This window comes from Oncorhynchus keta, unplaced genomic scaffold (assembly GCF_023373465.1).
Source record: "Oncorhynchus keta strain PuntledgeMale-10-30-2019 unplaced genomic scaffold, Oket_V2 Un_scaffold_17573_pilon_pilon, whole genome shotgun sequence".
In the NCBI taxonomy this organism is placed as follows: Eukaryota; Metazoa; Chordata; class Actinopteri; order Salmoniformes; family Salmonidae; genus Oncorhynchus; species Oncorhynchus keta.
In genome coordinates this window covers 180,682-207,663 of record NW_026290825.1, presented here as the reverse complement: position 1 = coordinate 207,663, position 26,982 = coordinate 180,682, and the positions used below count along the sequence as shown (strand labels likewise).

Here is a 26,982-nt window from a genome sequence, read left to right as displayed (position 1 = left end):
GTGGCTATGGTAAAGAGGAAAGGAAGCCACTACAGGGGTACTGCTGTGTGTGTGGGGGTACTGCTGTGTGTGTGGAGGGGTACTGCTGTGTGTGTGTGTGTGCAGTGTGTGTGCGTGCCCCAGCTGTGTGTGTGTGTGTGTGTGTGTGTGTGTGTGTGTGTGTGTGTGTGTGTGTGTGTGTGTGTGTGTGTGTGTGTGTGTGTGTGTGTATAGGGTACTGGTGAACTGTGTGAGGGGTACTGGTGTGTGTGTGGAGGGGTACTGCTGTGTGTGTGTGTGTGTGTGTGGTGAGGGGTACTGCTGTGTGTGTGTGGAGGGGTACTGCTGTGTGTGTGTGTGTGTGAGGGGTACTGGTGTGTGTGTGTGTGTGGGGGGTACTGCTGTGTGTGTGTGTGTGTGTGTGTGTGTGGAGGGGTACTGCTGTGTGTGTGTGGAGGGTACTGCTGTGTGTGTGTGTGTGTGTGGAGGGGTACTGCTGTGTGTGTGGAGGGGTACTGCTGTGTGTGTGTGTGTGTGGAGGGGTACTGCTGTGTGTGTGTGGAGGGGTACTGCTGTGTGTGTGTGTGTGTGTGTGTGTGTGTGTGTGTGTGTGTGTGTGTGTGTGTGTGTGGAGGGGTACTGGTGTGTGTGTCTCCTGTTCCAGCCTCAATCTGCAGCTGGCAGAGTTCCCATGACATCATGCCCCAGCTATGGCCTTTGTCCTGGACGCTGATTGGCAGGTAACTTCACTCCCCTCTCTCCTCCCCTGGTCACAAAGCCTCCCCAACACCCCCCTAAAGCAGGGCATCTCAACCACTTCTGTTGTGGTTGTACCACATCTTATAATATAAAGTCAGCAGTAGCAGAGGCAGAACTAAATCAGACAGGGTAATGTTATAATATCCAGTTAGCAGCAGCAGAGGTAGAACTAAATCAGGCAGGGTAATGTTATAATATCCAGTTAGCAGCAGCAGAGGTAGAACTAAATCAGACAGGGTAATGTTATAATATCCAGTCAGCAGAGGTAGAACTAAATCAGACAGGGTAATGTTATAATATCCAGTCAGCAGTAGCAGAGCTAAATCAGACAGGGTAATGTTATAATATCCAGTCAGCAGAGGCAGAGCTAAATCAGACAGGGTAATGTTATAATATCCAGTCAGCAGTAGCAGAGGTAGAACTAAATCAGACAGGGTAATGTTATAATATCCAGTCAGCAGTAGCAGAGGTAGAACTAAATCAGACAGGGTAATGTTATAATATCCAGTCAGCAGTAGCAGAGGTAGAACTAAATCAGACAGGGTAATGTTATAATATCCAGTCAGCAGCAGCAGAGGTAGAACTAAATCAGACAGGGTAATGTTATAATATCCAGTCAGCAGAGGTAGAGCTAAATCAGACAGGGTAATGTTGTAATATCCAGTCAACAGAGGTAGAGCTAAATCAGACAGGCTAATGTTATAATATCCAGTCAGCAGCAGCAGAGGTAGAACTAAATCAGACAGGGTAATGTTATAATATCCAGTCAGCAGTAGCAGAGGTAGAACTAAATCAGACAGGGTAATGTTATAATATCCAGTCAGCAGTAGCAGAGGTAGAACTAAATCAGACAGGGTAATGTTATAATATCCACTCAGCAGAGGCAGAGCTAAATCAGACAGGGTAATGTTATAATATCCAGTCAGCAGTAGCAGAGGTAGAACTAAATCAGACAGGGTAATGTTATAATATCCAGTCAGCAGAGGTAGAACTAAATCAGACAGGGTAATGTTATAATATCCAGTTAGCAGCAGCAGAGGTAGAACTAAATCAGACAGGGTAATGTTATAATATCCAGTCAGCAGAGGCAGAACTAAATCAGACAGGGTAATGTTATAATATCCAGTCAGCAGTAGCTGACTGATGCTGAGAGCTAGCCAATCATCTCTGGTGATGCTGAGAGCTAGCCAATCATCTCTGGCGATGTTGAGAGCTAGCCAATCATCTCTGGTGATGCTGAGAGCTAGCCAATCATCTCTGGCAAAATTGAGAGCTAGCCAATCATCATTGGTGATATTGAGAGCCAATACTCCACTCCAAAGGTCCTCTCCTAAATCAGACATCTCCTCTCCTGTTCTCCTCCTCCAGTCTCCTCTCCTTTGATCTCCTCTCCTCTCCTCTCCTCTCCTTTGATCTCCTCTCCTCTCCTCTCCTCTCCTCTCTCCTCTCCTCTCCTCTCCTCTCCTCTCCTCTCCTCTCCTCTCCTCTCCTCTCCTCTCCTGTCACCTCCTCTTCTAGTAGACCATTCAAAACAGAGGTAACATGTTAAACGTGTAAATGAAACTCTGGGAGCTGCGTCCTCACCTCTCTGGCAGGTCTTGAAGAAGATGGCGTTGTGAGGTGTCCTCAGGATGATGTTCCCACCGGCGTCCATGACCAGTATGGTGACCTCGAACGCCGCTACGCCATCCTGGTCTCCTAAACACGGGAAGCCCACCTGCACCACTTAAAACACAGAGAAACATCATGTTACAACTCAGTAATCAGTATGCAAGCTATTATGATTGATTTCAAGCTATATGACTGATTTCAAGCTATTGTGACTGATTTCAAGCTATTATGACTGATTTCAAGCTATTGTGACTGATTTGAAGTTGTTATGGCTGATTTCAAGCTATTATGACTGATTTCCAGTTATTATGACTGATTTCAAGCTATTGTGACTGATTTCAAGCTATTATGACTGATTTGAAGTTGTTATGACTGGTTTCATGACTGATTTCAAGCTATTGTGACTGATTTCAAGCTATTGTGACTGATCTCAAGCTATTGTGACTGATCTCAAGCTATTATGACTGATTTCAAGTTGTTATGACTGGTTTCATGACTGATTTCAAGCTATTGTGACTGATTTCAAGCTATCGTGACTGATTTCAAGCTATTATGACTGATTTCAAGCTATTGTGACTGATTTCATGACTGATTTCAAGCTGTGTGGTCTAGCGGTTAGCGCTGGGCTGGGCTGCTGACTCAGACTCCTCCCACTCTTTCCTGCTTGCTGTTCTTCGGTCTTATGTGTTCAATAGACAACAACACTGAGAAGAGGGGTAGCACGGATTCACCAGCTCCTGTCTCACCTGAGGGCCTACGTGGTACAGAGCCCAGGAGAGGAACGTTGACCGTGGGGTTGTCCATGATATCCACATCCATGGAGCGCAGTGTCTGGAACTCATAGAAGTACTCTGCCTGCAACACACATGAACAGAGAACAGCTGGTGTCTCAGAGAGGTACTGGGCCTGCAACACACATGAACAGAGAACAGCTGATGTCTCAGAGAGGTACTGGGCCTGCAACACACATGAACAGAGAACAGCTGATGTCTCAGAGAGGTACTGGGCCTGCAACACACATGAACAGAGAACAGCTGATGTCTCAGAGAGGTACTGGGCCTGCAACACACATGAACGGAGAACAGCTGGTGTCTCAGAGAGGTACTGGGCCTGCAACACACATGAACAGAGAACAGCTGATGTCTCAGAGAGGTAGTGGGCCTGCAACACACATGAACGGAGAACAGCTGATGTCTCAGAGAGGTACTGGGCCTGCAACACACATGAACAGAGAACAGCTGGTGTCTCAGAGAGGTGTGGGCCTGCAACACACATGAACAGAGAATAGCTGGTGTCTCAGAGAGGTAGTGGGCCTGCAACACACATTAATGGAGAACAGCTGATGTCTCATAGAGGTACTGGGCCTGCAACACACATGAACGGAGAACAGCTGGTGTCTCAGAGAGGTAGTGGGCCTGCAACACACATGAACGGAGAACAGCTGATGTCTCAGAGAGGTAGTGGGCCTGCAACACACATGAACGGAGAACAGCTGGTGTCTCAGAGAGGTACTGGGCCTGCAACACACATGAACGGAGAACAGCTGGTGTCTCAGAGAGGTAGTGGGCCTGCAACACACATGAACGGAGAACAGCTGATGTCTCAGAGAGGTACTGGGCCTGCAACACACATGAACAGAGAACAGCTGGTGTCTCAGAGAGGTACTGGGCCTGCAACACACATGAACGGAGAACAGCTGGTGTCTCAGAGAGGTACTGGGCCTGCAACACACATGAACAGAGAACAGCTGATGTCTCAGAGAGGTACTGGGCCTGCAACACACATGAACGGAGAACAGCTGGTGTCTCAGAGAGGTACTGGGCCTGCAACACATGAATGGAGAACAGCTGATGTCTCAGAGAGGTAGTGGGCCTGCAACACACATGAACGGAGAACAGCTGGTGTCTCAGAGAGGTACTGGGCCTGCAACACACATGAACAGAGAACAGCTGGTGTCTCATAGAGGTAGTGGGCCTGCAACACACATGAACAGAGAACAGCTGATGTCTCAGAGAGGTACTGGGCCTGCAACACACATGAACAGAGAACAGCTGATGTCTCAGAGAGGTACTGGGCCTGCAACACACATGAACAGAGAACAGCTGATGTCTCAGAGAGGTACTGGGCCTGCAACACACATGAACAGAGAACAGCTGATGTCTCAGAGAGGTACTGGGCCTGCAACACACATGAACAGAGAACAGCTGATGACCCCGGATGTGTCCGTGCTAGTGTGTTTGCATGCATATACATGTTTGTTTGTCGCACAGTGAGTTTGTGTTAGTACACTGTAGCCCTCTCTAAATAATGTCTGTGTGTTGACCCTCCTCTCCCAAAAACACGTGGCACATCTGGTCTCTCTCTCTAAATGACATCTGGTCTCTCTCTCTAAATGACATGTGGTCTCCCTCTCTAAATGACATGTGGTATCTCTCTCTAAATGACATGTGGTCTCTCTCTCTCTAAATGACATGTGGTCTCTCTCTCTAAATGACATGTGGTCTCTCTCTCTAAATGACATGTGGTCTCTCTCTCTAAATGACATGTGGTCTCTCTCTCTCTAAATGACATGTGGTCTCTCTCTCTCTAAATGACATGTGGTCTCTCTCTCTAAATGACATGTGGTCTCTCTCTCTAAATGACATGTGGTCTCTCTCTCTCTCTCTCTCTCTCTCTCATGTGGTCTCTCTCTCTAAATGACATGTGGTCTCTCTCTCTCTAAATGACATGTGGTCTCTCTCTCTAAATGACATGTGGTCTCTCTCTAAATGACATGTGGTCTCTCTCTCTAAATGACATGTGGTCTCTCTCTCTAAATGACATGTGGTCTCTCTCTCTCTAAATGACATGTGGTCTCTCTCTCTAAATGACATGTGGTTCTCTCTCTCTAAATGACATGTGGTCTCTCTCTAAATGACATGTGGTCTCTCTCTAAATGACATGTGGTCTCTCTCTAAATGACATGTGGTCTCTCTCTAAATTACATGTGGTCTCTTTCTAAATGACCTGTGGTCTCTCTCTCACTAAATGACATGTGGTCTCTCTCTAAATTACATGTGGTCTCTCTCTAAATTACATGTGGTCCCTCTCTCTAAATGACATGTGGTCTCTCTCTAAATTACATGTGGTCTCTTTCTAAATGACATGTGGTCTCTCTCTAAATTACATGTGTTCTTTCTCTAAATGACATGTGGTCTCTCTCTAAATGGCATGTGGTCTCTTTCTAAATGACATGTGGTCTCTCTCTAAATGACATGTGGTCCCTCTCTCTAAGTGACATGTGGTCTCTCTCTCTAAATGACATGTGATCTCTCTCTAAATGACATGTGGTCCCTCTCTCTAAGTGACATGTGGTCTCTCTCTCTAAATGACATGTGGTCCCTCTCTCTAAGTGACATGTGGTCTCTCTCTCTAAATGACATGTGGTCCCTCTCTCTAAGTGACATGTGGTCCCTCTCTCTAAGTGACATGTGGTCTCTCTCTAAGTGACATGTGGTCTCTCTCTCTAAATGACATGTGGTCCCTCTATCTAAGTGACATGTGGTCTCTCTCTCTAAATGACATGTGGTCCCTCTCTCTAAGTGACATGTGGTCCCTCTCTCTAAGTGACATGTGGTCTCTCTCTCTAAATGACATGTGGTCTCTCTCTAAGTGACATGTGGTCCCTCTCTCTAAGTGACATGTGGTCTCTCTCTCTAAATGACATGTGGTCCCTCTCTCTAAGTGACATGTGGTCTCTCTCTCTAAATGACATGTGGTCTCTCTTTAAATGACATATAGTCTCTCTTTCTAGATGACATGTGGTCTGACATGTGGTCTCTCTCTCTCTAAATGACATGTGGTCCCTCTCTCTGAATGACATGTGGTCTCTCTCTCTTTAAATTACATGTGGTCTCTCTGTAAATGACATGTGGTCTCTCTTTAAATGACATGTGGTCTCTCTTTAAATTACATGTGGTCTCTCTCTCTAAATGACATGTGGTCTCTCTCTCTAAATGACATGTGGTCTCTCTCTCTCTCTAAATGATGTGGTCTCTCTCTCTCTTTCTCTCTAAATGGCATGTGGTCTCTCTCTCTCTAAATGACATGTGGTCTCTCTCTCTTTAAATGACATGTGGTCTCTCTCTAAATGACATGTGGTCTCTCTCTCTAAATGACATGTGGTCTCTCTCTCTCTACATGACATGTAGTCTCTCTCTCTCTAAATGACATGTGGTCTCTCTCTAAATGACATGTGGTCCCTCTCTCTAAGTGACATGTGGTCTCTCTCTCTAAATGACATGTGGTCCCTCTCTCTAAGTGACATGTGGTCTCTCTCTCTAAATTACATGTGGTCCCTCTCTCTAAGTGACATGTGGTCCCTCTCTCTAAGTGACATGTGGTCTCTCTCTAAGTGACATGTGGTCTCTCTCTCTAAATGACATGTGGTCCCTCTCTCTAAGTGACATGTGGTCTCTCTCTCTAAATGACATGTGGTCCCTCTCTCTAAGTGACATGTGGTCCCTCTCTCTAAGTGACATGTGGTCTCTCTCTCTAAATGACATGTGGTCTCTCTCTAAGTGACATGTGGTCTCTCTCTCTAAATGACATGTGGTCCCTCTCTCTAAGTGACATGTGGTCTCTCTCTCTAAATGACATGTGGTCTCTCTTTAAATGACATATAGTCTCTCTTTCTAGATGACATGTGGTCTGACATGTGGTCTCTCTCTCTCTAAATGACATGCGGTCCCTCTCTCTGAATGACATGTGGTCTCTCTCTCTTTAAATTACATGTGGTCTCTCTGTAAATGACATGTGGTCTCTCTTTAAATGACATGTGGTCTCTCTTTAAATGACATGTGGTCTCTCTTTAAATGACATGTGGTCTCTCTCTCTAAATGACATGTGGTCTCTCTCTCTCTTTAAATGATGTGGTCTCTCTCTCTCTTTCTCTCTAAATGGCATGTGGTCTCTCTCTCTAAATGACATGTGGTCTCTCTCTTTTAAATGACATGTGGTCTCTCTCTAAATGACATGTGGTCTCTCTCTAAATGACATGTGGTCTCTCTCTCTCTAAATGACATGTGGTCTCTCTCTCTCTAAATGACATGTGGTCTCTCTCTAAATTACATGTGGTCTCTCTCTCTAAATTACATGTGGTCTCTCTCTCTCTAAATGACATGTGGTCTCTCTCTCTCTAAATGACATGTGGTCTCTCTCTCTCTAAATGACATGTGGTCTCTCTCTCTCTAAATGGCATGTGGTCTCTCTCTCTAAATGACATGTGGTCTCTCTCTCTAAATGACATGTGGTCTCTCTCTCTAAATGACATGTGGTCTCTCTCTCTCTAAATTACATGTGGTCTCTCTCTCTCTAAATGACATGTGGTCTCTCTCTCTAAATGACATGTGGTCTCTCTCTCTCTAAATTACATGTGGTCTCTCTCTCTCTAAATGACATGTGGTCTCTCTCTCTAAATGACATGTGGTCTCTCTCTCTAAATGACATGTGGTCTCTCTTTAAATTACATATAGACTCTTTCTAAATGACATGTGGTCTGACATGTGGTCTCTCTCTCTAAATGACATGTGGTCTCTCTGTCTATCTTGTCAAGTGATTGGGGGAGGCATGACAGAACACACACAGGGAGGGGGGGAAGAGAGATCCCAGAACAGAGAGATGAAAGAGGGAGAGAGGAAAGGGGAGACTGCAATGTTCCCTCTATGCAGTGAATGCTTCCCAGTGTCAAAGCGTTTGATGAAGGGAAAGGTACACAAGGCGGGCAGAGGAAGAGGAGGCTAATCCTGCAGCTGAATGGTAATAACCAACACAGATAACTCTCCACCATGCAGCCTTTCATGCCCCAGGCTTTTGTTCCTAAGCTTCGCCGGCTGCCTTTGAAGTACAGGGGGTAACAGGACCCAGGAAAGAGAAGGGCCCACTTTCTGTATCTCTCTCTCCTTCCCTCTCGCTCTCCTTCCCTCTCGCTCTCATTCCCTCTCGCTCTCATTCCCTCTCGCTCTCCTCTCTCTTTCTATCCCTCTCTCTCCTTCCCTCTCGCTCTCATTCCCTCTCGCTCTCCTCTCTCTCTCTTTCTCCCTCTCTCCTTCCCTCTCGCTCTCTCATTCCCTCTCTCTCTCTCTCTCTCTCCTCCCTCTCGCTCTCATTCCCTCTCGCTCTCATTCCCTCTCGCTCTCCTCTCTCTCTCTCTCTCTCTCTCTCTCTCTCTCTCTTCCCTCTCTCTCCTTCCCTCTCTCTCATTCCCTCTCTCTCTCTCTCTCTCCCTCTCTCTCTCTTCCCTCTCTCTCTCCCTTCTCTCTCTCTCCTTCCCTCTCTCTCTCCCTTCCCCCTCTCTCTCTCCCTTCCTCTCTCTCTCCTTCCCCCTCTCTCTCTCTCTCCCACTCTCATTTACCGACTCAACATGCCATTACCGGATTACGATCTCTGTATGTTTTGTGTGTAAGTTTTTGTGTGTGGACGTGTTTAACTATTCTTGTGGGGACCAGAAGTCCCTACAAGTGTGTGTGTGTGTGTGTGTGTGTGTGTGTGTGTGTGTGTGTGTGTGTGTGTGTGTGTGTGTGTGTGTAAAGCTCTGGTCCGTTTCGCTCTCTGTAATTTGCTGTCACCAGAGATGATCTCATCAGGAAGAGAAGTTGGTCATTACTTTGACTAAAATACGTTTACAGTTTATTATGGATGTCAACACACTTGTTGCAGTCTCCCACAATAGGTGTTTATGTATGTGGATTCCTTGTTTTTACTGATAAGAGAATTCTCCCATCCATGAACACCCCTCCTCACAAACCACTAGCTCAATCTGAAGAAGAAGAAGACAGAGAAGAAGATGAAGGAAAGAATTGAGAAGAAACAATAAGAATCTAAAAGAAGAAGGGGGAGAAGAGGAGGCTGAAGAGGAGAAGAGGGTGAGGAGGAGAAGAGGGTAAAGAGGAGGAGAAGAGGGTGAAGAGGAGGAGAAGAGGGTGAAGAGGAGGGGAAGAGGATAAAGAGGAGGAGAAGGTGAAGAGGAGAAGGTGAAGGGGGTGAAGAGGAGGAGAAGAGGAGCAGAAGGGGTTGAAGAGGAGGAGAAGAGGGTGAAGAGGAGGAGAAGAGGGTGAAGAGGAGGAGAAGAGGGTAAAGAGGAGGAGAAGAGGATAAAGAGGAGTAGAAGGTGAAGAGGAGGAGAAGAGGATAAAGAGGAGGAGAAGGTGAAGAGGAGGAGGTGAAGAGGGTGAAGAGGAGGAGAAGAGAGTAAAGAGGAGGAGAAGAGGGTGAAGAGGAGAAGAGGAGCAGAAGGGGTTGAAGAGGAGGAGAAGAGGGTGTAGAGGAGGAGAAGAGGGTGAAGTGGAGGAGAAGAGGGTAAAGAGGAGGAGAAGAGGATAAAGAGGAGTAGAAGGTGAAGAGGAGGAGGTGAAGAGGGTGAAGAGGAGGAGAAGAGGGTAAAGAGGAGGAGAAGAGGGTAAGAGGAGGAGAAGAGGGTAAAGAGGAGGAGAATGTGAAGAGGAGGAGAAGAGGATAAAGAGGAGGAGAAGGTGAAGAGGAGGAGGTGAAGAGGGTGAAGAGGAGGAGAAGAGTGTAAAGAGGTAGGAAATGAGGGTGAAGAGGAGGAGAAGAGGGTGAAGAGGAGGAGAAGAGGAGCAGAAGGGGTTGAAGAGGAGGAGAAGAGGGTGAAGAGGAGGAGAAGTGGGTAAAGAAGAGGGGAAGAGGAGCAGAAGGGGTTGAAGAGGAGGAGAAGAGGGTAAAGAAGAGGAGAAGGGAGAAGAGGAGGAGAAGGGGGTGAAGAGGAGGAGAAGGGGGTGAAGAGGAGGAGAAGAGGGTAAAGAGGAGAAGAGGGTAAAGAGGTGGAGAAGGTGAAGAGGAGGAGAGGATGAGAAGAGGGCGAAGAGGAGGAGAAGAGGGTAAAGAGGAGGAGAAGAGGGTAAAGAAGCGAAGGTGAAGAGGAGAAGAGGATGAGAAGAGGGCGAAGAGGAGGAGAAGAGGGTGAAGAGGAGGAGAAGAGGGTAAAGATGAGGAGAAGAGGGTAAAGAGGAAGAGAAGGTGAAGAGGAGGAGAAGAGGATAAAGAGGAGGAGAAGGTGAAGAGGAGGAGGTGAAGAGGGTGAAGAGGAGGAGAAGAGGGTAAAGAGGAGGAGAAGTTGAAGAGGAGGAGGTGAAGAGGGTGGAGAAGAGGAGAAGAGGGTAAAGAGGAGGAGAAGATGGTGAAGAGGAGGAGAAGAGGGTGAAGAGGAGGAGGAGAAGAGAGTGAAGAGGAGGAGAAGAGAGTGAAGAGGCGGAGGAGAATAGGGTGAAGAGGAGGATGAGAAGAGAGTGAAGAGGAGGAGGAGAGGGTGGAGAAGAGGAGAAGAGGGTAAAGAGGAGGAGAAGAGGGTAAAGAGGAGGAGTAGAGGATGAGAAGAGGGTGAAGAGGAGAAGAAGAGGATGAGAAGAGGGTGAAGAGGAGGAGAAGAGGGTAAAGAGGAGGAGGAGAGGATGAGAAGAGGGTGAAGAGGAGAAGAAGAGGATGAGAAGAGGGTGAAGAGGAGGACAAGAGGGTAAAGAGTAGGAGAAGAGGGAGAAGAGGGTAAAGAGGAGGAGAAGGTGAAGAGGAGAAGAGGATAAAGAGGAGGAGAAGGTGAAGAGGAGGAGGTGAAGAGGGTGAAGAGGAGGAGAAGAGGGTAAAGAGGAGGAGAAGAGGGTAAAGAGGAGGAGAAGGGAGTGAAGGGGAGGAGGAGAAGAGAGTGAAGAGGAGGAGGAGAGGGTAAAGAGGAGGAGAAGAGGGTAAAGAGGAGAAGAGGGTAAAGAGGAGGAGAAGAGGGTAAAGACGAGGAGAAGAGGGTGAAGAGGAGGAGAAGAGGGTGAAGAGGAGGAGGAGAAGAGAGTGAAGAGGAGGAGAAGAGGGTGAAGAGGAGGAGAATAGGGTGAAGAGGAGGCGGAGAAGAGAGTGAAGAGGAGGATGAGAAGAGAGTGAAGAGGAGGAGGAGAGGGTGGAGAAGAGGAGAAGAGGGTAAAGAGGAGGAGAAGAGGATAAAGAGGAGGAGAAGAGGGTGAAGCGGAGAAGAAGAGGGTGAAGAGGAGGAGAAGAGGGTGAAGAGGAGGAGGAGAAGAGAGTGAAGAGGAGAAGAGGGTGAAGAGGAGGAGAATAGGGTGAAGAGGAGGAGGAGAAGAGAGTGAAGAGGAGGAGAAGAGAGTGAAGAGGAGGAGGAGAATAGGGTGAAGAGGAGGATGAGAAGAGAGTGAAGAGGAGGAGGAGAGGGTGGAGAAGAGGAGAAGAGGGTAAAGAGGAGGAGAAGAGGATAAAGAGGAGGAGAAGAGGGTGAAGAGGAGAAGAAGAGGGTGAAGAGGAGGAGAAGAGGGTAAAGAGGGTGAAGAGGATGAGGAGAAGAGGAGGAGAAGGCGACGAGGAGGAGGAGAAGAGGCTGTGGCAGAGAAAAGGGTGATCTTTCTAGAAGAAGGAATGGCACTGTGGTCCAGGGGCCTCCCACCCAGGGAGCGGTGAGGTCATGGCTCTGTGACCTAATAACAATGTAGCGCGTGGCCCCTGGGGCCCCTGGGATTCCTCCTGACAGAGACAGCCCCTTCATGTGGCAGGGGAACAATGCTCTCTCAACACAAGGGGTTGTGTCCCAAATGGCACCCTATTCCTTGCTCTGGTCAAAATTAGTGCAATATATAGGGAATAGTGTGTCATTATGGACAGACATCTCTCTTCCTATCTTCTATGGATGTAAAAGTAGTGCACTATATAGGGAATAGTGTGTCATTATGGACAGACAGTGTTTCCTATCTCTCTTCCTATCTTCTATGGATGTAGGGGAAATTCCACAATCCAAACGATGATGGTTTATTTGTGTTTTCAGAGGACAATACGGGTGCCTTTAAACCCTTTCTAGATTATCATTCAGTCATGATTTGGTTAGTGGTTAGAGCGTTGGACTAGTAACCAGAAGGTTGTGAGTTCAAACCCCCGAGCTGACATCTGTCGTTCTGCCCCTGAACAGGCAGTTAACCCACTAGGCCGTCATTGAAAATAAGAATTTGTTCTTAACTGACTTGCCTAGTTAAATAAAAAATTCAGACTCTGCAGAATAACACAAATATTGACTCCATCGGTGACTGAGTTGACAACGGTTACTCAAAACAGACATATAAAAAATAAAACGTTTAAAAAAACAAACATGAGTAAAATAGGGAAAATGATTCACTTGAAAATCCCCAATAGAAACAACCAGTCTATCAGATCTGGTGTTTCTTGGCTAGTTCCATCGTTCTTGTTCACATGCTAGGTTGTTTTTCAATATTAGTTTAGAGTTTGCTGCAACTCTCTGCTGCTCGTGAAGAGACACGGAAGCTTCTCATCTTCTCCTCTGACGCTGACACAGAGTGCTGTTACCACGGTAACGGCCCGTCCCTTAATACTTGACAGTCGATTGACGCAGCCGTGTGTCGATCTAATTAACAATAATACCCCCAAAAATTCCCATCAAAACCGATCGATTTAAAAATATTTTATTAAATAATGTTTAATTAATTATACCCCAAGACAAAATCCGTTTGAAGTGCCTTTTCGTCAACAGGGTATGGTACACTGTCTGGCGTTTTCCCTCTCACCACTTTAGTTTCCTGTGTGTATCAAGGAATGGTCCACCACCCAAAGGAATGGCATATGGAGGTAGTTTCCAGACAACTTGACACATACTGTTGGGAGGCATTGGAAACAACATGGGACCAGCATCCCTGTGGAAGTATTAAAGGACAAAATCAATTTTATCAAATGGGACCAGCATCCCTGTGGAAGCATTGGAGTTTCCCCTCTCACAGTTTCCTGGGACCAGCATCCAGACAACTGTGGAAGCATTGGAGTCAACATGGGACCAGCATCCCTGTGGAAGCATTGGAGTCAACATGGGACCAGCATCCCTGTGGAAGCATTGGAGTCAACATGGGACCAGCATCCCTGTGGAAGCATTGGAGTCAACATGGGACCAGCATCCCTGTGGAAGCATTGGAGTCAACATGGGACCAGCATCCCTGTGGAAGCATTGGAGTCAACATGGGACCAGCATCCCTGTGGAAGCATTGGAGTCAACATGGGACCAGCATCCCTGTGGAAGCATTGGAGTCAACATGGGACCAGCATCCCTGTGGAAGCATTGGAGTCAACATGGGACCAGCATCCCTGTGGAAGCATTGGAGTCAACATGGGACCAGCATCCCTGTGGAAGCATTGGAGTCAACATGGGACCAGCATCCCTGTGGAAGCATTGGAGTCAACATGGGACCAGCATCCCTGTGGAACGCTTTCTACACCTTGTAGAGTCCATGGCCCCGATGAATTGAGGCTGTTCTGAAAAAAAGGTTTGCAAAAACTCAATATTAGGAAGATGTTTATAATGTTTTGTACACACTATGGCAACAACAAAAAATAAGCCTGGTAAAAAAAATCTGAGTGGCTGGCAGATTTAAAAAAAAATGTACCTGCCACAGAGTCTGCTGTCGTAACGTAGTTTCTATGGACCCCGTAAGGTATACAACTGTCCTGTATAGGCTACCTGAACCTGCATGACATGAGCCGTCCTCGTGCTCTCTCCCAGCTTGGGTAGAAAGTTGTGAGTAAAACTAGTCTATTAATGCCAAATAGTCAGTAGTCAGTCCCACCCTCAAAACACGAGCTTACTATGGATTGTTTCATTATGCAGTGTTAATTTATTTGACCTTTTTTTAACCGTTAAGAACAAATTCTTATTTTCAATGACAGCCTAGGAACAGTGGATTAACTGGTCTAGGAACAGTGGGTTAACTGCCTAGGAACAGTGGATTAACTGGTCTAGGAACAGTGGGTTAACTGGTCTAGGAACAGTGGGTTAACTGCCTAGGAACAGTGGGTTAACTGGTCTAGGAACAGTGGGTTAACTGGTCTAGGAACAGTGGGGTTAACTGGTCTAGGAACAGTGGGTTAACTGCCTAGGAACAGTGGGTTAACTGGTCTAGGAACAGTGGGTTAACTGGTCTAGGAACAGTGGGTTAACTGCCTAGGAACAGTGGGTTAACTGGTCTAGGAACAGTGGGTTAACTGGTCTAGGAACAGTGGGTTAACTGCCTAGGAACAGTGGGTTAACTGGTCTAGGAACAGTGGGTTAACTGGTCTAGGAACAGTGGGTTAACTGGTCTAGGAACAGTGGGTTAACTGGTCTAGGAACTGGTCTAGTGGGTTAACTGGTCTAGGAACAGTGGGTTAACTGGTCTAGGAACAGTGGGTTAACTGGTCTTAACTGGTCTAGGAACAGTGGGTTAACTGGTCTAGGAACAGTGGGTTAACTGGTCTAGGAACAGTGGGTTAACTAGGAACAGTGGGTTAACTGGTCTAGGAACAGTGGGTTAACTGGTCTAGGAACAGTGGGTTAACTGGTCTAGGAACAGTGGGTTAACTGCCTAGGAACAGTGGGTTAACTGTAGGAACAGTGGGTTAACTGGTCTAGGAACAGTGGGTTAACTGGTCTAGGAACAGTGGGTTAACTGGTCTAGGAACAGTGGGTTAACTGGTCTAGGAACAGTGGGTTAACTGGTCTAGGAACAGTGGGGTTAACTGGTCTAGGAACAGTGGGTTAACTGGTCTAGGAACAGTGGGTTAACTGGTCTAGGAACAGTGGGTTAACTGGTCTAGGAACAGTGGGTTAACTGCCTAGGAACAGTGGGTTAACTGGTCTAGGAACAGTGGGTTAACTGGTCTAGGAACAGTGGGTTAACTGCCTAGGAACAGTGGGTTAACTGCCTAGGAACAGTGGGTTAACTGGTCTAGGAACAGTGGGGTTAACTGGTCTAGGAACAGTGGGTTAACTGCCTAGGAACAGTGGGTTAACTGGTCTAGGAACAGTGGGTTAACTGCCTAGGAACAGTGGGTTAACTGGTCTAGGAACAGTGGGTTAACTGGTCTAGGAACAGTGGGTTAACTGGTCTAGGAACAGTGGAGTTAACTGCCTAGGAACAGTGGGGTTAACTGGTCTAGGAACAGTGGGGTTAACTGGTCTAGGAACAGTGGGTTAACTGGTCTAGGAACAGTGGGGTTAACTGGTCTAGGAACAGTGGGGTTAACTGGTCTAGGAACAGTGGGTCTAGGAACAGTGGGGTTAACTGGTCTAGGAACAGTGGGTTAACTGGTCTAGGAACAGTGGGTTAACTGGTTAGGAACAGTGGTCTAGGAACAGTGGGTTAACTGGTCTAGGAACAGTGGGTTAAACTGGTTAACTGCCTAGGAACAGTGGGTTAACTGGTCTAGGAACAGTGGGTTAACTGGTCTAGGAACAGTGGGTTAACTGGTCTAGGAACAGTGGGTTAACTGGTCTAGGAACAGTGGGTTAACTGGTCTAGGAACAGTGGGTTAACTGGTCTAGGAACAGTGGGGAACAGTTAACTGGTCTAGGAACAGTGGGTTAACTGGTCTAGGAACAGTGGGTTAACTGGTCTAGGAACAGTGGGTTAACTGGTCTAGGAACAGTGGGTTAACTGGTCTAGGAACAGTGGGGTTAACTGGTCTAGGAACAGTGGGTTAACTGGTCTAGGAACAGTGGGTTAAACAGTGGGTTAACTGCCTAGGGAACAGTGGGTTAATGGTCTAGGAACAGTGGGGTTAACTGGTCTAGGAACAGTGGGTTAACTGGTCTAGGAACAGTGGGTTAACTGGTCTAGGAACAGTGGGTTAACTGGTCTAGGAACAGTGGGTTAACTGGTCTAGGAACAGTGGGTTAACTGGTCTAGGAACAGTGGGTTAACTGGTCTAGGAACAGTGGGGTTAACTGTCTAGGAACAGTGGGTTAACGGTCTAGGAACAGTGGGTTAACTGGTCTAGGAACAGTGGGTTAACTGCCTAGGAACAGTGGGTTAACTGGCTAGGAACAGTGGGTTAACTGGTCTAGGAACAGTGGGGTTAACGGTCTAGGAACAGTGGGGTTAACTGCCTAGGAACAGTGGGGTTAACTGGTCTAGGAACAGTGGGTTAACTGGTCTAGGAACAGTGGGTTAACTGGTCTAGGAACAGTGGGTTAACTGGTCTAGGAACAGTGGGTTAACTGCCTAGGAACAGTGGGTTAACTGGCTAGGAACAGTGGGTTAACTGGTCTAGGAACAGTGGGTTAACTGGTCTAGGAACAGTGGGTTAACTGCCTAGGAACAGTGGGTTAACTGGCTAGGAACAGTGGGTTAACTGGTCTAGGAACAGTGGGGTTAACGGTCTAGGAACAGTGGGGTTAACTGCCTTGTTCAGGGGCAGAACGACAGATTTTTACCGTGTCAGCTCGGGGATTCGAACTTGCAACCTTCCGTCAACTTACCTGGTAAAATAACAGATAAATAAATAGGTCTAGGTTGCGGGCCCGACTGTTTTCTATACTGAGTATTGCCACTCCAGACAGTCTTTCCAGAGAACATTGTGCATTATAGGTCCATTGGGCTGTACACAATTTAAAACTTAGTCTTGAATGATGCATGCCAAGATGTACCAGAGATAAGGGACTGTTGATATTGCAACCACACAACTCAAACATCGGTTCATCGGTATGAAACCAAATCGTTATTTTTTTTTTTTTGGTGGTGTTTTGTTCAGTATCCACATGACCTGTCCCCAGAGCTTCCTATACGGTTCATGTATTTCCGTAGCTCAGTTGGTAGAGCATGGCGCTTGTAACGCCAGGGTAGTGGGTTCGATTCCCGGGACCACCCATACGTAGAATGTATGCACACATGACTGTAAGTTGCTTTGGATAAAAGCGTCTGCTAGCATATATTATTATATGATATATTATTGAGACCAGCAATTAAGGAGAATGAGAGTCTCAATTAACGACGTTCCAGAACTGCTGTACCTCAACTCCCTTCCGCCCAGTTGCCCTGATGTTGCTACGACAACCAAACTGTTTTCTTTTTTTTTTTTTTTTCATACCTGTCGCAGCCGCGGAAGAGATCGTTTTCTAAACTAAAACCCGAAGAAGAAATAGGCTTGCCTAAGCGGCGTTAAGCTCTCGGTCTGATATGGGCTTTTGAAACACCTGAGTAAACTTCACTCACTCTGCACTGACGTCTTCGTGGCTTCGATCACGGCGTTTGTTCACTGATATCCCCTTATTACTTTCAATCAGTTTTCCTTTTTTCATTGTTTCAGTCACATTCCTGAAGCCCAAGAAACATACACTTAGCTTCCTAGTACATACGGAAATTAAAACGGTTTATGAATTATTTTTTTGGGAAGGTTGCTGTCGAAATGATTTATTAATTTTAAAAAATATATTTAAAAAATAGACATCGATGACATTCGCATGGGCCCACAGTGCTTGTGGGTCCCCTGCCTTGAATAAAAGATGGCTGTCGTTTTATGGGCTCTTAAACAATCGTGTTCTTATGTTCATTTCTTCGTTGGTTAAGGGCTCATCAGTAAGCATTTTCACTGTAAGGTCTACCTACACCTGTTGGTTATTAAGGTCTACCTACACCTGTTGGTTATTAAGGTCTACCTACACCTGTTGGTTATTAAGGTCTACCTACACCTGTTGGTTAAGGGCTCATCAGTAAGCATTTTCACTGTAAGGTCTACATACACCTGTTGGTTATTAAGGTCTACCTACACCTGTTGGTTATTAAGGTCTACCTACACCTGTTGGTTATTAAGGTCTACCTACACCTGTTGGTTATTAAGGTCTACCTACACCTGTTGGTTATTAAGGTCTACCTACACCTGTTGGTTAAGGGCTCATCAGTAAGCATTTTCACTGTAAGGTCTACATACACCTGTTGGTTTTTAAGGTCTACATACACCTGTTGGTTATTAAGGTCTACCTACACCTGTTGGTTAAGGGCTCTTCAGTAAGCATTTTCACTGTAAGGTCTACATACACCTGTTGGTTATTAAGGTCTACATACACCTGTTGGTTATTAAGGTCTACCTACACCTGTTGGTTAAGGGCTCATCAGTAAGCATTTTCACTGTAAGGTCTACCTACACCTGTTGGTTATTAAGGTCTACATACACCTGTTGGTTATTAAGGTCTACCTACACCTGTTGGTTATTAAGGTCTACCTACACCTGTTGGTTATTAAGGTCTACATACACCTGTTGGTTAAGGGCTCATCAGTAAGCATTTTCACTGTAAGGTCTACCTACACCTGTTGGTTATTAAGGTCTACCTACACCTGTTGGTTATTAAGGTCTACATACACCTGTTGGTTATTAAGGTCTACCTACACCTGTTGGTTATTAAGGTCTACCTACACCTGTTGGTTATTAAGGTCTACCTACACCTGTTGGTTAAGGGCTCATCAGTAAGCATTTTCACTGTAAGGTCTACCTACACCTGTTGGTTATTAAGGTCTACCTACACCTGTTGGTTATTAAGGTCTACCTACACCTGTTGGTTATTAAGGTCTACCTACACCTGTTGGTTATTAAGGTCTACCTACACCTGTTGGTTAAGGGCTCATCAGTAAGCATTTTCACTGTAAGGTCTACATACACCTGTTGGTTATTAAGGTCTACCTACACCTGTTGGTTATTAAGGTCTACCTACACCTGTTGGTTATTAAGGTCTACCTACACCTGTTTTATTAAGGTCTACATACACCTGTTGGTTATTAAGGTCTACCTACACCTGTTGGTTATTAAGGTCTACCTACACCTGTTGGTTATTAAGGTCTACCTACACCTGTTGGTTATTAAGGTCTACCTACACCTGTTGGTTATTAAGGTCTACATACACCTGTTGGTTATTAAGGTCTACCTACACCTGTTGGTTAAGGGCTCATCAGTAAGCATTTTCACTGTAAGGTCTACCTACACCTGTTGGTTAAGGGCTCATCAGTAAACATTTTCACTGTAAGGTCTACCTACACCTGTTGGTTAAGGGCTCATCAGTAAGCATTTTCACTGTAAGGTCTACCTACACCTGTTGGTTATTAAGGTCTACCTACACCTGTTGGTTATTAAGGTCTACCTACACCTGTTGGTTATTAAGGTCTACCTACACCTGTTGGTTATTAAGGTCTACCTACACCTGTTGGTTAAGGGCTCATCAGTAAGCATTTTCACTGTAAGGTCTACCTACACCTGTTGGTTATTAAGGTCTACCTACACCTGTTGGTTAAGGGCTCATCAGTAAGCATTTTCACTGTAAGGTCTACATACACCTGTTGGTTATTAAGGTCTACCTACACCTGTTGGTTATTAAGGTCTACCTACACCTGTTGGTTATTAAGGTCTACTTACACCTGTTGGTTAAGGGCTCATCAGTAAGCATTTTCACTGTAAGGTCTACATACACCTGTTGGTTATTAAGGTCTACCTACACCTGTTGGTTATTAAGGTCTACCTACACCTGTTGGTTAAGGGCTCATCAGTAAGCATTTTCACTGTAAGGTCTACCTACACCTGTTGGTTATTAAGGTCTACCTACACCTGTTGGTTATTAAGGTCTACCTACACCTGTTGGTTATTAAGGTCTACATACACCTGTTGGTTATTAAGGTCTACCTACACCTGTTGGTTATTAAGGTCTACCTACACCTGTTGGTTATTAAGGTCTACCTACACCTGTTGGTTATTAAGGTCTACCTACACCTGTTGGTTATTAAGGTCTACCTACACCTGTTGGTTATTAAGGTCTACCTACACCTGTTGGTTATTAAGGTCTACCTACACCTGTTGGTTATTAAGGTCTACCTACACCTGTTGGTTATTAAGGTCTACATACACCTGTTGGTTATTAAGGTCTACCTACACCTGTTGGTTATTAAGGTCTACATACACCTGTTGGTTATTAAGGTCTACCTACACCTGTTGGTTATTAAGGTCTACATACACCTGTTGGTTATTAAGGTCTACATACACCTGTTGGTTATTAAGGTCTACCTACACCTGTTGGTTAAGGGCTCATCAGTAACCACCACTAACTAGTTAGCCATTTCGCATCGGCTACCTTCACCTGTTGTATTAGGCGCATGTGACAAATAACATTTGATTTGATTTTGATTTGAGGGTGATCCACAGGTGTCTGGTACGTCAGTGAGTGTCTGGTGGACCAAAAAAGTTCCCACCTGGACGTTAGACAACATTCTGAAAGAGTTCATGTTTTACGGAGTTAACAAAAAGTGAGTTTTCTTTACTCAAGTGGTATAACACAAACATAATTAAATGTAACATATTTTATATCCAAAATTCATGTTCTATAAGGCAGATGGATTTGACAGTTTATGGTTGTGACAATGGTGATTTCAATATTGTTTGTTTAAATCTACCAAAAAGTAGAGAACTTTCCAGACTATGAGTGGCCCTGTTGCACTACATGTGAAGAGGACATAAACAGGGGTCCTTTATGGTATAGCCGTCCCTGCACATTCCTGATTCATTTAGGCTCCATTCCAGACATTATTATGAGCCGTCCTCCCATCTGCAGCCTCCACTGGTTCATATGCTATCTGGGGGGGCCCGGCCTATCTGTGGGGGGGGGGGGGGGGTTGCTCTTGTAACCCCAAAAAGTATATATATGTACAGTACCAGTCAAAAGTTTGGACACACCTACTCATTCAAGGGTTTTTCTTTCTTTAAAAAAAAACTATTTTCTACATTGTAGAATAATAGTGAAGACATCAAAACTATGAAATAACACATATGGAATCATGTAGTAACCAAAAATAGTGTTAAACAAATCAAAATATATTTGATATTTTTCAAAGTAGCCACCCTTTGCCTTGATGACAGCTTTGCACACTCATGGCATTCTCTCAACCAGCTTCATGAGGTAGTCACCTGGAATTATTTTAATTAACAGGTGTGCCTTCTTAAAAGTTGATTTGTGGAATTTCTTTCCTTCTTAATGCGTTTGAGCCAATCAGTTGTGTTGTGACAAGGTAGGGGTGGTATACAGAAGATATCCCTACTTGGTAAAAGACCAAGTCCATATTATGGCAAGAATAGCTCACAAATGAGCAAAGAGAAACGAAAGTCGAAAGGATACTTTAAGACATGAAGGTCAGTCCATCATTACTGTAAGACATGAAGGTCAGTCCATCATTACTTTAAGACATGAAGGTCAGTCCATCATTACTTTAAGACATGAAGGTCAGTCCATCATTACTTTAAGACATGAAGGTCAGTCCATCATTACTTTAAGACATGAAGGTCAGTCCATCATTACTTTAAGACATGAAGGTCAGTCCATCATTACTTTAAGACATGAAGGTCAGTCCATCATTACTTTAAGACATGAAGGTCAGTCAATCTGGAACATTTCAAGAACTTGGAACATTTCTTCAAGTGCAGTCACAAAAACCATCAAGCACTATGATGAAACTGGCTCTCATGAGGACTGTGCCACAGGAAAGGAAGACCCAGAGTTACCTCTGCTGCAGAGGATCAGTTCATTAGAGTTACCAGTCTCTCATGAGGACCACAGGAAAGGGAGACCCAGAGTTACCTCTGCTGCAGAGGATCAGTTCATTAGAGTTACCAGTCTCTCATGAGGACCACAGGAAAGGGAGACCCAGAGTTACCTCTGCTGCAGAGGATCAGTTCATTAGAGTTACCAGTCTCTCATGAGGACCACAGGAAAGGGAGACCCAGAGTTACCTCTGCTGCAGAGGATCAGTTCATTAGAGTTACCAGTCTCTCATGAGGACCACAGGAAAGGGAGACCCAGAGTTACCTCTGCTGCAGAGGATCAGTTCATTAGAGTTACCAGTCTCTCATGAGGACCACAGGAAAGGGAGACCCTGCTGTAGAGTTTCATTAGAGTTACCAGTCTGCTGCAGAGGATCAGTTCATTAGTTCATTAGTTACCAGTCTCTCATGAGGACCACAGGAAAGGGAGACCCAGAGTTACCTCTGCTTCATTAGCCAGTCTCTCAGGGACCACAGGAAAGGGAGACCCAGTTCTGCTTAGAGGATAAGTTCATTAGAGTTACCAGTCTCTCATGAGGACCACAGGAAAGGGAGACCCAGAGTTACCTCTGCTGCAGAGGATCAGTTCATTAAGTTACCAGTCTCTCATGAGGACCACAGGAAAGGGAGACCCAGAGTTACCTCTGCTGCAGAGGATAAGTTCATTAGAGTTACCAGTCTGAACTAACAGACACATCTTCATTAGAGTTACCAGTCTCTCATGAGGACCACAGGAAAGGGAGACCCAGAGTGTGCAGAGGATAAGTTCATTAGAGTTACCAGTCTCTCATGAGGACCACAGGAAAGAGGAGACTCTGCTGTGAATCAGGTTACCAGTCTCATGGGACAAAAAGGGAGACACTACTAAAGGACACCAATTAAGTCTCTCATGAGGACCAGGAAAGACTTGAGTTACAGTGAGGACCACAGGAAAGGGAGACCCAGAGTTAATGGACTAAGTTCATTAGAGTTACCAGTCTCTGGAAATCTGTCCTTTGGTCTGAGAGGAGACAGAGTTCCAAAGTTACCAGTCTTTAAGAGAGTTACCAGTTTGGTTCCAAGGAAAGGGAGACCGATGCAGAGGATCAGTTCATTAGGTTACCAGTCTCTCATGAGGACATCTTTTACCTCTGTGCAGAGGATAAGATTAGAGTTTCCAGCCTCAGAAATTGCAGCCAAATAAATGCTTCACGGAGTTGAACTAACAGACACATCTCAACATCAACTGTTCAGGTGAACAGATGATCTCTGCATGAGTGGTTCCCACCGTGAAGCATGGAGGTTCCAACCGCCGGAGGTGAACAGATGATCTCTGCATGGGGCATGGAGGAGGAGGTGCTTTGCTGGTGACACTGTCTGATCTATTTAGAATTCAAGGCACAATTAACCAGCATGGCTACCACAGCATTCTGCAGCAATACTCCATCCCATCTGGTTTGTGCTTAGTGGGACTATCATTTGTTTTTCAACAGGACAATGACCCAACACACCTCCAGGCTGTGTAAGGGCTTTTTGACCAAGAAGGAGAGTGATGGAGTGCTGCATCAGATGACCTGGCCTCCACAATCACCCGACCTCAACTCAATTGAGATGGTTTGGAATGAGTTGGACAGCATAGTGAAGTACTCAGTATATGTGGGAACTCCTTCAAAACTGTTGGAAAAGCATTCCAGGTGAAGCTGGTTGAGAGAATGTGAAGAGTGCAAAGCTGACATCAAGGCAAAGAGTGGCTACTTTGTAGAATCTAAAATATAACATATATTTTGATTTAAAACCTTTTGGGTTACTTATTTCATAGTGTTGATGTCTTCACTATTATTCTACAATGTAGAAAATAGTTTAAAAAAATAAAGAAAAACCCTTGAATGAGTAGGTGTGTCCAAAACTTTTGACTGGTACTGTATATAAATAAATGAATGAATGAATAAATAAATAAATATAGCCTAGGCTCCTTGTGAAGTCTTCGTGAAGCTCAATGTCTTTGAACGTAAAAGAGGGTACATTTACATCCTCATTACATAGTTTATAACCGTTTTATGTGTGTTATACATAAATGTCAATATTGTCCAGTGGCCTCAACAGTAGGTTACCAGATCACTTATAGGAGAGAGAAGACTTGTTTGAAAGGCTTTTTTTGTGTGTTGATAAATAATATTGTTATTCCCAAAGCTGTTCTCATAACAAAGCTTATGAACAAGGACACCTCATTGCAAAAAAGCGATTCCAAATGGAACCTTCTTCTCCTTCTCAGTTCCAATAAAGAACGCGGGATGGGTCTGGCACGCGTCTGAGAATTTGACCAATGTTTTCAAAAGCGCAGATGGACCAGATGTTTTGCACATGTCCTAGATGCGGCCTGGCGGCGCCCCGGCGCTTTGATCCGTGGCGGCAGGTCCACGACACCGACGTGTAAAATACCGCAAGAGATGGGAATTACAATATTTAAAAAAGGAAACTGGTCAGAGAGCTCAAACTAAATCTCTTTTAAAATCAATCATCTACTGCTACCGCGCGCATCGGCTTCTCTTTAAACCTCAAAATTGCGAGGTTGTTTGATCAGAATTGGGCCTTTGATGTAGGGAAAGCGTGAGAAACAATAGTTCAGAAGAATGTGGACTAGTTTTTGAATGAAGGTTTTAAGTGTGGGGGATAGTCAGTGGCTCTTGTCTAGTTTATTGATCTTTATCGAGACAAAGACATTCTTCATTTGAAGTTCGTTTTTTAAATGCATAATGTGGTTAATCAATGCATACTAAACATTGGCTATTAACCTATCGATTCAAAATAATAAGAAAAACAACCTTTATCATTATTTTCTAAAAACAAAATGAATTGCAGCCTTATCGCCATATAGAATTGCGCACTCGTCACCGCATTGCGCATCGGCTACAATTACGCGCATGTTCTCAGATCAATGGCCTTTGATAAAGCCTATCGATGACCACTAAAACTATTACAATAGATGGAATCAAATACACACATTTTCCTCTTTTCAAATTAAAGTAGGCGTATAGACTAATGTGACCCTATCACCGTCTCCTACCTGTTCAGTAGCTTGCCAGGTGAAGTTGACGTTCTGGATATTGACAGGTATCGCAGGCATCCTCTGCTGGGCCTTTCTGAAGTCCGTTGTGAATGGAGCCATCTTTCCCTCTGACACGATCAAGATGTCCTCCTCGAAACCTGCACAATAACACACACGGACATTTCAACAAGAGCATTTAAAAACACACGCGAAAGCGCATGGGGGTGTCTACAAAGTTGAACCCAGTCCAATATAATAGGGGTCACAGTGTATGTAACTCATCCCTTTAACCTTTAAAGTTACAATACATATTTTCAATTCAATAAGCTAATTCAAGTGACGCTGTAACATTGGATGAATTGAAAAATAAACGCTACTTACCAATGAGGATCCTGGCTTGGTTGGCATCAATCCACATGTACAAACTTCCCTGCTGCTCCTGGGCAGCTTTGGACATCAAACCACCCAAAAGTAGAAGAAAGCACGTTTTGATGGGGGACAGAAGAACAGAGGCTGTCTCGGTAGCCATCCTGAGCTGCAAAGCCTCTCAAATCTAACCTTTTTTAAATGGTAAATGTATCTCCGTTCGGCTCTCCTCGTAGTTAAATGGTGTGTCTGTGTATGCTGGGTTTCCCACTGTACTCAAGTCTGGTATGCCGTGAGTGAGCCTCTTTCATTGACAGTGAGACGCCTGCGCTACGTCGCAAGCTACTTGTACACAGCGGGTGCTGTAGGGAGGGTATGTGGCCACACGGTGGCGCAGTGGGACATGGGAAGTAAAGAGTTGGTGCACATTTAGTTAGGCTATGCCTGCCTATTGATTAATGAGATAGGAATGGCGTAACATGTTGACAAACAACTGGCACTATAAATACACATTTATTGGTCTGAGTAGGGTCTAATCTTTCCCTGATTTATTTTTTTCACTTTATTTTTACCCACACACCCGTTTTTCTGACGAATCCCAGCAAAAAAAAACTACATAACAATCATTATAAATTATAGCCTACAAAATATTCGCATGGTGATGAGAATTGCATGATGTAGCTAGCGGACCTATTCTCATAAAACAAAAATGTGTTTGTTGCACTGACTCAATTCAAAGCCTCCAAAATAAGAAGAGGAAAAGGGTGGAGGGACGAGGGACGGGGGACGGGGGGACGGTGGGACGGTGGGGGCTTCAGGACAAATCATCTCCCTGTGTGGTCTTTGTCTTATAAGGCCCATAAACTCTCCAAGATAAACACTTCAGATTGTGGTATGTCACCCGGTGCCCATATTCTAAAGGATGGTAATACTGAGCTGTTCGAGTGGAAACGGGCGCGAAATGCGGAAATGCCAGACACGTGTTATTGTATTGCATTCCAACAGAGTTTTGTCAATGACAATTGGTGTTATTCATGATTAAATATATCAAATCAATATCACTAGATTACGGAATAACAAATGCCATAGGCTACACTGAGTATAACATGTTTTTTTCCCCCATTATTTTTTATTATATGTTTTCATTAATTAATGACTTCCCTATGAAGGTTACATATAAATATATATATATATATATAAAAAAAAATCCATAAAAAACTCCTACAATAGAATGTTTCAAACCAGTAGACCTATAACCTGTATTAATCATTACATTCTTATTTGGGAACTTCCAATGAATGTAGACTGCCTTTCCTACAACCCTATTCCACACATAATCACACTCTCATCTGGTCTAAAGGCGACAGGACATGCCTACAGTATGTAAGGTGACAAAACAGTCTCATACAGCATGTATGCACACATTATATATAGAGTTTTTCTACTGTATTATTGACTGTATGTTTGTTTATTCCATGTGTAACTCTGTGTTGTCGTTCGTGTCGCACTGCTTTGCTTTATCTTGGCCAGGTCGCAGTTGTAAATGAGAACTTGTTCTCAGCTAGCCTACCTGGTTAAATAAAATGTGAAATACAAAAATAAATAAATAAAAATGTACTAGGCCTTTTACCATATCGTTAGGTGGTTTATGCAAAAACAGTCTACAGTACTCACAATACACAATAAATAATAGGCTATAGATTCCTATAGACTATTACAGGAATTATGCGCCGTTGGAGCTCGGGCGCTTAAGTATTTCACTGTACACTGAAACTACATCTGCGACCCTGAGTACGTGACTAAACAAACATCGAATCTACAGTAGCGAGATGCGGAAAATCACCAACCATGTATTTGATTGGATCAACCTTTAG

The 26,982-nt window shown here is 44.8% G+C and overlaps 1 protein-coding gene across 1 annotated transcript in view; it reads right to left on the bottom strand.

Annotated features, from left to right (window-relative positions):
* wif1 (wnt inhibitory factor 1) overlaps positions 1-25,410 on the bottom strand; it is a 66,651-nt gene extending 41,241 nt beyond the window's left edge. The window contains exons 1-4 of the mRNA XM_052514431.1: positions 25,124-25,410; positions 24,761-24,900; positions 3,096-3,204; positions 2,323-2,463 (exon numbers count right to left, since the gene is read on the bottom strand). Coding sequence (XP_052370391.1) covers positions 2,323-2,463; positions 3,096-3,204; positions 24,761-24,900; positions 25,124-25,271 — 538 coding nt within the window. The 5' untranslated portion in view covers positions 25,272-25,410. The remainder of the gene's footprint in view (positions 1-2,322; positions 2,464-3,095; positions 3,205-24,760; positions 24,901-25,123) is intronic.
* Between the last annotated feature and the right edge of the window lie 1,572 nt (positions 25,411-26,982).